Genomic DNA, 10,826 nt, shown 5'->3' with positions numbered 1-10,826 from the left:
CTGTATCTCCTTACACATGGGCATATTCAATTTTTATCAACACGTGGGAACAAACCCTCAATAGGGTGAGGGAACATCCCAAAATAGGGCGCCCACTTTAAAAAGGCTAAATATATGAAACAAGCTCCTCTTTGGCTTGTAATGGCATGTTGAACAACGAATGGGACAGAGATAGCTTGTAGCGATATGTCTACGACAAGTTGAGCTTAGCCATAGAAGTGAGATCCACATACTGTAGAGGTCATGGCGACACTTCTTGGTGCTAGCTGCTACCATGTTGGTATAGGTTGACCCACCCTCTCTCTCTTTCTTGTCAAGGATTGCTCCCACGTGGAGGATGAAGCTGAAAAATAGCACCCATGTCCTCAAATGGTACCAGAAGTCTCTCTCGTGCAAAGGATCGTGAAGGCAAAATCGTATAGTGCTTCGGTACCACTACAAAGCCATAGAAGCTATGGACGTGCTCTTCTCCACCCAACCACCTCTTCTTATAGGGTTCTTAGTGGATATCTTTAGGAGACCCCCTTACTTAGCATTATCTATAGTTGGCCTTGCCTAGGGACCATGACCCACAAGGGTATACTACTTTGTCTTGATAGATAACTTACTTTCAACAAGCTCATATAAACCCAAAGTTGCTCACTTTTCATGCAGACTTTGGTCTTCCTAGATGAAGGTCAAAGAAGCTGTAGGTCATTCAAACCTTGAATACTATAATAAAGAGTTTATAATGATTTAGTTTGGATGTTGGAATCATCATCTCATACTTGCTCACAAGCTATTTAAGCTTGAATTTTAGTGTTGAAATGATTTGAGGCACAATGATACATGGATCTCCGTGGAGGTCCTTAGAATTGTACATGGAATTTCTATCAGAGCAATGCAACTATTAGCCCAAGGATGGAAGTGTTTAAAACAACAGATACCTCATTATTTACCTAGAAGAGGACCTACTACAAGCAATTTAACTACCACAATGATTTAAGGCCTTTGCCATTAAAAGCAATCACACAACACTCGGGCAAATAGAGAGTTCTCTTCATCAAAAACTCAATCCTAGGTGGAGCATTAAGTAGAATAATGGAGATACAGGTTCAAGAGAATATGGGTCTTCTCTCCCACCAATAAACATGATGTCAATCTATGGTTGGTGCTACAAAAGGCTATATGGATTGTGAGCAAGGCTAGAAGGATTGGAATTGGAAATGGTATATGTTTGCAAATGCAATATGTATGAGGAGGACATTTCCCATCCTTTTTTTACTATCCTACCAATAAAGATATTTTGTAATTCTTCCACGTAAATTTTTTAAGCTATATCCTCAAACTTTCACCTAGAAAGAGATCGTGTGGGGAGAATGCCATGGTTGGATTTGGTTTTTTGGCATGTAGCTAGAGGTCACCTCCTTTGGACTAGATGGTATCGTATGTACTATAATACCTTAAGAAGGCTCATAAAGCTTGGTGTTCTCATAATTTTGATTTGGGCTCATTTAGGCAGTAGTACATAAGCAATTTTATCATTTTGTGCAAATTTTTTATCATTCCAATTTTTTAAAGAACAGGTCCCTTATAGTCCTCTTTGGGTTGTGCTACATATCATGTGTTAGTCCTACTTCATTTTTTCTCTTTCAGAGCAGTTTTCACATTGGGTGCAATCACTTGCCATGGGTAACAACAACATAGATGTTTTCAAGATGTTTGTTGTTGAGGACAGATTGGACGGGGATAACTATCCAATGTGGTCTTAAATGATGCCGCATGTTCTTGTCTCAAAGGACGTTTGGAGTGTTGAGCAGTGCATTGATGTACGCCTGCCTTCTATGGACGTAGGCTCTATTGAGAATGTTGTAGGTTTGTCGCTGCTAGAGTTGCTTTGCCTACATTTGAGCAATCTTGTTGGGATGTTATAGATGAGCAGGCTCATGGATTGATTGCATTATCTGTGAATCGCACTTTGCACCTCCCTGAGGGGCTAAACAACATGCGGTTGAATAGGCTTTTGTTGCTACTCAAAGAGGAGGTGGTAATAGCATTGCAACCACTTCTCATGGTTCTTCTGTGAGTAGCATATCACCTATGTCTAATGCTTCTACTTGGAGCAACACATTTGGGAACTTGGAAAAAAGGCAAGAAGCAAATGCATTGCCATTATTGCAATCACTTGATAAAGCAATGTCCCAAGTTGGAGGCAAAAGAAGCCAAGAAGAAAAAGGCTGGATCTACTACTAGTGCATCTATTGTAGAATCTTTTGTAAATGAAGATTGTGATATTGATGTAGATGCAAAGTGGACATTTTAGTGTAGAGTGTATTTATGATCCTTTTATTCATGATGCATGCATGTAAGTTTCTACAGAGTCACATGTTTGGTACTTTCATAGTGGTCCTACATAGCACATTACTTCGCATCGTGATTTGTTTGTCTCTCCCTAGGTTGTTCCTTATGGGAACATGGTCACTTGTGCCAACAATGCCTCTTATCCGGTCAAGGGAGTTGGAAAGACTATGCTGACTGCTACGAATGGTAGTTTTTCCACACTTGTTGATGCAGTTTATGTACAAGGGATAAAAAAGAACTTTTTGTCTGTATTTGCACTTGCAAGACTTGGTCTTGTTGTCAAATTTGTGGGATCCCATATGGACGATTCATGATTTCAATTTTTGTGATGAAATAGTTGCATCTGGCATTTTGTGCGGTGGGATGTATAATCTCTCTTTGTATGACAAGTGTGGGTAGAATTTTGCAAATGCAGTTGTGGATTCAAAAGCTGTTTCAAATGCCAAACTTTGGCATGCATGTTTTGGGCATGTGAATTTTGCTAGTTTGATGCGTTTGAAGAAATATGATATGGTCACTTCTTTGCCCCCTCTTGAAGCACCTTCTAAGCATGTTTGTGAAGGCTATGTTGGGCAAAATGCAGTGTTCAAAGTTTTTAGAGGATGTTACGTGCAGGTTGCAACTTGTGCGTATACTTATCCTTTTCTCTAAATAGGAGACAATTTTGCTAGTTAGGCCTTGTTCAAATTGCCAAACATCATGACATCAATAGCAAAGGGTCATCAATCTTGAAGTTCACACCGCGCAATACTTTGTAAGTATTAAAGCTAACAACTAGTGTGGTACTGGATGCTTTGCCTTCAGGTTTTATCACACGGCTCTACAACCATAGCTCGAAGGTCACATATGGCTTTACTCCGCTAACGCTACTACAAGGTGGAATGCTGTGTGTGTGTGTGTTGGGGGGGGGGGGATGCTACCCGCGAGGATGGTGGGTCCGTAAAGGGTTGATCTTTTCGGTGACCAATGATCGCTTGCCACGATAGGAGCTCACCCCTGCACCCTAGTTATGGGAGATATGAGCCCTCAGATTTCCCTATATAGGGAGGAATTTCTCATATAGGAAACAGTCAAAAAGCTCCTTGTGAATTTAGTTAAGCCAGGGCCTGGCCTCCTGAACTGCTTTCTTTTCGCAACAACTAAAGTCAAAAGCTCCTTGGGCAATTAAGCCAGGCCTTCTGAACTCGACGAAGTGCATGCCCATTTTGCTTACAAATCTCCTCCACGACGGATGCAGGGAAGTCCACCAGGCTAATGTTGCAAATGAGAAGATTGCCTGTTAAACTGCTTCTTTCTCAGCTCCTCAAACAAGACTGCGTCATCATTAAATGGGAGAGCCTATGCGAAACGCTCCCTTGGAACGCGATGTTGAACAGGTACACGTTCCATTCAACTTAAGGTCTCTATTTTATCGTCAATCATATCGCTCCTTTTCTACTTTCAAAGATCTCATTGATCTCTTGCTCCTCTTCCTCTGCATGGCTCTACATTTCAGCTCAATGCTGGTAAAATAAATCACACAAAAGGCATAATAGGTGATTTTGTCACTCGTGGACAAGCTGACACAGAGTGTAGATTTTCAACCTACGCAGATGGACTGGATCTTCATTTGATAGATAAAGAAAAATGATAGAGTCTTCTGGAACTTGAAGCACTTTCTTTTTGCAACTTACAAGGAGTTTGTGTAAGTGCAACTTGGGTGGACGATGAATTCTGAAGATTTAGGCCTTGTGAAGCTGATGGGCAGCCCCTTGTATTGAGTATGGGGTTGCCTACCTTGCCCTATAGGATGAGGGGTGGAATTTGTGTGCAAAGAGGATTTGGCCAAAGTTATGCACACAGACTTGTGTTTGCAACTCACTGATCTGTTCATCCTTCTTGATAATTTCCTTCTTCATGGCTGCCATTTCTCCTTGAGGTTTCTTCAACTCTTGCAGGAGATATGACTCCCATGCCGACGGCTTGGCTGATGGTATAGAATGTGATAAGGCTGTGGCAAATGTCTTCTTCTCCATCTTTTCTATGTGCTGCTATTTGGAAGTAGGGGAGGCTGTCATGAAGTGGCCTCCTAAGAGGGTCCCCTCTCCCCCCTTAGGGCAGCCACCCTACTGTTGTGACCTAAACCGTCGAGGACTGTGCAAGCCAGAGAGGGCGGGTGTGTAGCCCCCGGGAGGGCACGCAGGCGGTTTAGAGAGAGAAAGAAAGAAAGAAAGAAAGTCTGTTAATGTCCTGTTGAGGCCAAAGCTGACCTATAGGACAAAACGGATACATATTTAGCGAGAGAGAGAGAGAGAGAGAGAGAGAGAGAGAGAGAGAGAGAGAGAGAGAGAGAGAGAGAGAGATATGAATTGTTATATTAATGTCTTCAAAAGGCCAAAATGACCTATGAGACCAAAGCGTTACAACTGGTGGATCTGATACAAAGTCAGAGTAACAAAATGAAATGACAAAATGAAATACTATGAAATCCTAAGCTGGTAGGTGTGAACTAAGTAGCTAGCCGGGATAGCTAAATCACAAGTCACAAGAGATCAAGCATCGGTCGCTGGCGGATCTCATCAATCTCCTCCTGGTTAGCAGTTTTACCGGGCTTCGTGCAGGTCGGGCCAAAGTGATCCGAATCCTCTGATGTAGCCTCCGTCGATGCTGTGCAGTCCTCTGCAATCATGGCGACTGGATCTCCCCAACTCAGTCGCTCGGTCGATCAGTGTGCCTCTGGTGTGAGGCGACAAGATTTGTTGTGGTAGTAGCTCCTTTGGGTGTCCAATGTTTGCTTTAAAGAAGTCTGTGATGTGTCTTTGAGATTGGCTAGCCTCTCCTCTCATCAGGCTCTCTTTGTGTCTGCGCAGCTCGAGCAGAAACAAACCCAGGCATCTCTGATCCTCGTACCTCATGACTGTGGAGAGTGGTCCAAAGTCCTCTCTGAACAAGCAGTGAAAGCGGCCTCGTATCTCGTAGTAGACGGGGCAGTGGCATGTGTAGTGTAACTCTGTCTTAGGTACCATGTCACAGAGAGAGAGAGAGAGAGAGAGAGAGAGAGAGAGAGAGAGAGAGAGAGAGAGAGAGAGAGAGAGAGAGAGAGAGAGAGAGATGTTATATTAACGTCTTCAAAAGGCCAAAATGACCTATGAGACCAAAAAGTTACAACTGGTGAATCTGATACCATGTCTGAGTACGGAAATTACAAAGTTACAAAGAACTAACACTAGAACACTAAGAGGAAAGGATTGGGGGGGGGGGGGGGGGGTTTGGTGGGTTCATATGAAATCTCTCATCGGTTGTTGTCAGATCTCATCGACCTCCTCCATGGTCAGTATTTTGGTTGGGCGTCTTGCATGTCGAGCTAGAGTAATCTGTATCTTCTGTTGCAGCCTTCGTCGGTAGTGGGAGACCCTGCGAGGTCGTGGGCGTCTAGATCTGCCAAGCTCAGTGGCTCGGTCAAGCAGCGTACCTCTAGTATGAGTAGGCTGTGAGATTTGCTGTAATGACTGCTCCGTTGGCTCTCCACTGGTTGGTATAAAGAAATCTGTGATTCGTCTTTGAGACCGTCTTTCCCCTGACGTCCTCAGCAAACTCTCCCCAAGTCTGCGCAGCTCTAGCAGGAACAATCCAAGACATCTCTGATCCTTGTATCTCATGACTGTAGAAAAAGGTCTAAAACCTTCTCTGAACAAGCAGTGGAAGCGGCCGCGTATCTCATAGTATGCCGGACAGTGACGTGTAGTGCAGCTCTGTCTCTAGCTCTAAGTTACATAGGTGACATATCCTGGCCCCTGCTGGCACCCCTCGAAATCGGCTAATCTCGATCTGGAGCTGATGTGAGGATGTGCGTATCTGCCCAATAGCACATCTTATCCCATGAGATAAGTGCGTATCCATGTATGCAGGCCTAGTCACAAAGCCGTCCTTCGTGAGTTGGAGAAGATGCTGTCTGTAGAAGGCCATCTTCGGGCCCAACTCCTGTGTCGGTTGTATCCATGTGCTCCTGGTATCTAGCTGAATCAGATCCTGGCGTGTGAGTCTGGTGATCTCTGTCCGTTTGATAGACATGGAGGGTGCATACAGGGAGTATTGAAATGGAGGTAATCTATCTATGTTGGGACCATGTGACTGAAACCATGCTGCACAGGGAACGGGCAGAACACAGCCCAAACGTTCCGAAACGGGGTTCCGGACGAGTCCTGTTCCCGAAATGGAGCCAGGACGAACGGGGTGTAACTGGAACGGTGTTCCGAAACGGGGGGAACGGGGCAGAACGGGCAAAAGTAGGCGTTTGGGGGCGAAAAAGTAGGCATTTAGGGGCACATTTGGTGCTGTTTGGGGGACATATTTGGGGTAGGTTTGGGGGCATATTTGGAGGCAATTTTGGAGTTGATTTGGGACTAAGTTGAATGGAGGTAATTCAAGCCTTACTATAGTCGACCGTTCCGGGGCCCCCTCCTCCTCCCCGTTCCCGTCTTGTTCCGGACTCTCCCGTCTTGTTCCTGTTCGCGTTCCGGGTAACTATGCCATGCTGTCATGTGTCCATACCAACATGCTGGATCGCCTTATAGAGCTAGTTGTCGAGATGACTTCAGGGCAAGCCGAGCGTATCTGTCCCTGGGGAGATCCCATACGCCGTGCATAAAGGATACTGATCTAGTCAATGCCTCCACCACAAAGGGGGGGGGGGGGGGGGGGGGGGGGGGGGGGAGCTAGCTCGGCTCGGATAATCTCATGTGGCACTGAGGCCTTAGCCCGAATCATCCGACCAATCATAGAGACCAGAGGCCTCTCTATACATCTCCATCCATCTGTGTTGCCAGATCTCCCATGGTGGTCTACTGAGGGTCCCCATACTTCAACTCCATAGAGCATAGCTGGAGTCACTAGAGTGTCAAAAAGCAAGAGCTTTGTTCGCGGTTCCTGAAATTGAACATGCGAACACATCCTCTCCAGTCCTCCCAAAGCTGCATATGCTCTCGTCAGTCTAGTCTCTGATGCTCTCCTTAGTGAAAACACCGGTCCACCGAAGACTACCCCAAGATAAGTATATGCATCTGTGTACTCGTGGCCATACATAAATGTGGGTGCCGACCTCCTGACCCAGTGTGGTGTGGTGTTGAACACCATAACCTTGGTTTTCCCCCGATTGACAGACAATCCACTGTCACGAGCAAATGTATGCAGAGCATCCAAATGACGCTGCATCCCCTTTGGAGAGTCAGAAATCAACACAATATCATCAGCATATAGTAACAGCGGAATCCATGTCCGTGCTAGCTGAGCCCCCCTGTCTCCCTGACGCTCTACATAGTCCGAATACCCATCCACATACATCCCAAAAAGAGTTGGGGATAGGGGGCATCCCTGCTTTACTTCAATAGTGGAGTGGACCATGTCAGACATTCCCTCAGTGGTGTGTACCCGCCTCATCACTGTCCTGTATAGAGCCAGAATACCCCATATCAGCTCTGTAGGCACACCCATGTTCTGTAGTCTGCGTATAAATCTGGCTCTCGGCACTGTGTCAAAAGCTTTGGTGAAATCCACAAAGTTACAATAGATCTTCTTGCCATGGTGTCTACCCTCCTCAATAATAGCTCCGAGTGTCAGAATCTGGTCAAGAGTGGAGAAACCTCTCTTGAAACCTGCTTGCCTTGGTGCTCTTATGCCCTCTCGCTCTGCCCATCTACTCAGCTCCTGCTCAGAATGGATGCATATAGCCTAGCTAATGTGTGACCAACCATGATGGTGCGATAATTCCCGGGAATCATGGGATCTCTTGACTTGAAAATAGGCACAATCGTAGACATACTCCAAGTCTTCGGGAAGCCTTCATACATGGCTCAATTAAACATCATAGCTAGGAGCTTTGCAAGCATATCTCTGGCATGGATGAAGTGTTCTGCTACCAGACCATCATGATCCTGTGCTCTCCTTGTCTTCATCCTGTCAATGGCTTTCCTTACCCTCTCGACAGTAAAGAAAGAACATGTCTCCGGGCATGTCTCTAGTGGGTCCGGCAGAGGTGGTTGACATGATGCTGTGTAGAGAGATGTGGCATATTCCCCCAATGTCTCAGTGGAGGTGATTGCCGGTGGTAGTGAATGCTCGTGGAATAGCCTCCACCTTCGCCCGAGTCCTGACTTATAAATAGCTGATACAGATCTCGCTCTAGCTGAGATAGATAAGCCCTTTTCTTTCGTCGCACTAGGTGGTGAAAGATAATCCTTGACTGTCTATGTGTGGTAATACCCATGAGCACTTCCCTCTGTAATTTGATGCTCATCTCTCTACACTCATCATACCAACTGTTTTGGGGCATGCTCTTAGATCGTCTCCGTGTGGGCTAGCTGTGGAGGTATGCCTCTGATGCTGCATCATGGAGCGTCTCTGTCAGTATTTGAGTGAGTTCATCTAGTGGCCGTCCTGGCTCGTGGGTGCATAGCTGCCTGTATATCTCATCATATACACAGAATCCGTCTCCCTCATGAAGGTATACCGATAGTGTGTGAGGACCTCTCCCAATGGAGCTGTGCTGAATAGAACGGTCAGCGTGAAAGACAAGATAGGATGATCAACTACTACTCCAACTGACCTAGTGCCCACCATGAAATCGTGAAAGAATGGAATGAGACCTGGTTGGGCCATAACATAATCCACTGTGCTGGCACCATGTCGGTGTGGAAAGCAAGTAAAACCTCTAGCTGTAGAAAATCTTTGTAGGCCATTCACAATGGCCAATCTATGTGCGGTTCCCATATCTATCAAGTATCTGCCATATTTAGTGTATTCCTCATCTTGTGATAGTTTGGATAGACCAATCTTGACGTCCAGCTTCCTAAGCATCTCCTCGGAAGTACCATAAAATATAGTTTGGTGGTGGGCCGTCCTAGCATTGAAATCCCCTAGTATGATAATGTCACCATCCTTGGAAAACTCCTATTTGTCATTATCCAAAATAGCAAAGGGGAATTGTCCTCAGGGTGATGCATATACTGACGTACTAGGAGGAAAGTAACTAATAGCAATGTAGAGGTATCTGCCCGTCTCTGCCCTGAGCCTCACCCACATGTACCTAGCCTGTTCATCCTTGCGCGCTATATATATCAGTGGTTGCAACTCCTCCCTGAATAGAACTGCTACTCCCCCTGAGCCCTGTCCTCGATGCTCTGATCTGGTCTCCTATCTGCAGGCTCTCCCATCTATACCCGCTCACCTGTGGCATGGATTGCCCGGGTGCTTGATTTGTCTGAGAGTAGAAAATGATGTCTCTCCCCGTGAAACTATCCTCAAAGGCCCCGGCCCCCTACATCAAGACAGAGTGACCCATTACAATTCCAGGTTGTCATCTTTAGTGTGGTCCCATAGGTCTCGCCCCGTCATGCGGGGCGTCGCTCCAATACCACCACCTTTCCGCCCCTGTAAAAAGCAATCTTCCCCTTTTCTCTTGCTGCTCTAATTTCCGACATTACTTTTTGCATATGAGCATGTAAGGTGCAGCGGAAGTGAATGTTGAACTTTGCTCAGGATGAGTGCTCCGAACTGTGCTCAAGGGTTCGTTTTTCTTATCGAAGGGAGAGCCTTCCGTTCTTTAATGAGAGAGTGCAATGGACACAAACAAAGTGAATGGACACTGTGCGTGAAGGTGCATGACACTGAGAGATAGAGAGAGAAGAGAATACGACACCAGAATGTTGTCAAACCCTCCTCCGAAGGCCCCACTCTCTATGACGAGAGCAGTCTACTATTGATTGCACAAATCTCTACAATGCTTGGACTTGCCGCGACGATGTCGACGACGATGAGGACGACGACGGGACGGGCTGAAATCTGAAAACGCTAATGGCTGAAATCTGCAAATCTTTATCTGCTGAATTCTGACTCTATGTCGGTGACGAGGTCGATAATGACAGTACGACGATGACGCGCTGAAAATGCAGATGCTGAAATCTGCGTTTTCCGGGCTGAAACTGCAAACTTCGATGGATCTGACCATGCGGCGAGGATCTGCTGCGGGGAGGTGAGATCTGCGAGGTTTGGGGGTTCTACTGCGATGTCTGACTGCTGGAAACTGAAAACGCTGGTGCTTAATGAGGTTCCGTCGCGATGAATTTGCAAAACTCTGAAGTGTTATGCAGATGCAAAAACGCTAGGGTTGATCTTTGTCTTTTGCTGCTGCCGGTGGTTTGCAATGCAAAACGCTAGGCTGATCTGATGGGGTTCTGTCGTCAGGATGATGCATAAGCAAAAACGCTCGCTGCTCTGGTCCAAAAATGCTAGGTGTTGCAGTCTCTTGCAAAACTCTAGGCCTCTGTGGGGTTCTGTTGAGAAGTTGCCTGTTGAGCAAGGTGCTCCTGCTGCCTCTGCTGCCAGAAAGTGCTAGCGTTAGGTTTCTATTTATACAAACTTAGCAAAATTTCCCTACCTACTTTCCAACAAAAGTCACTTAAAAATAATAAGTGAAAAATGTCAAAAATAGGAAAAATAGGTATGCATTGTAA

At 45.8% G+C, this 10,826-nt stretch overlaps 1 protein-coding gene across 1 annotated transcript in view; it reads left to right on the top strand.

The window, feature by feature from the left end:
- Nucleotides 1-3,447: 3,447 nt before the first annotated feature.
- Nucleotides 3,448-10,826, top strand: part of LOC147454233 (PH, RCC1 and FYVE domains-containing protein 1-like) — a 78,539-nt gene continuing 71,160 nt past the window's right edge. The window contains exon 1 of the mRNA XM_086516243.1: nucleotides 3,448-3,716. Coding sequence (XP_086372369.1) covers nucleotides 3,669-3,716 — 48 coding nt within the window. The 5' untranslated portion in view covers nucleotides 3,448-3,668. The remainder of the gene's footprint in view (nucleotides 3,717-10,826) is intronic.

The sequence above is a fragment of the Adiantum capillus-veneris genome, chromosome 7, assembly GCF_014529385.1.
Source record: "Adiantum capillus-veneris isolate H3 chromosome 7, ASM1452938v2, whole genome shotgun sequence".
NCBI lineage: Eukaryota > Viridiplantae > Streptophyta > Polypodiopsida > Polypodiales > Pteridaceae > Adiantum > Adiantum capillus-veneris.
The sequence above is the reverse complement of the archived record's forward strand: the minus strand, read 5'-3'. Positions and strand labels throughout refer to the sequence as shown.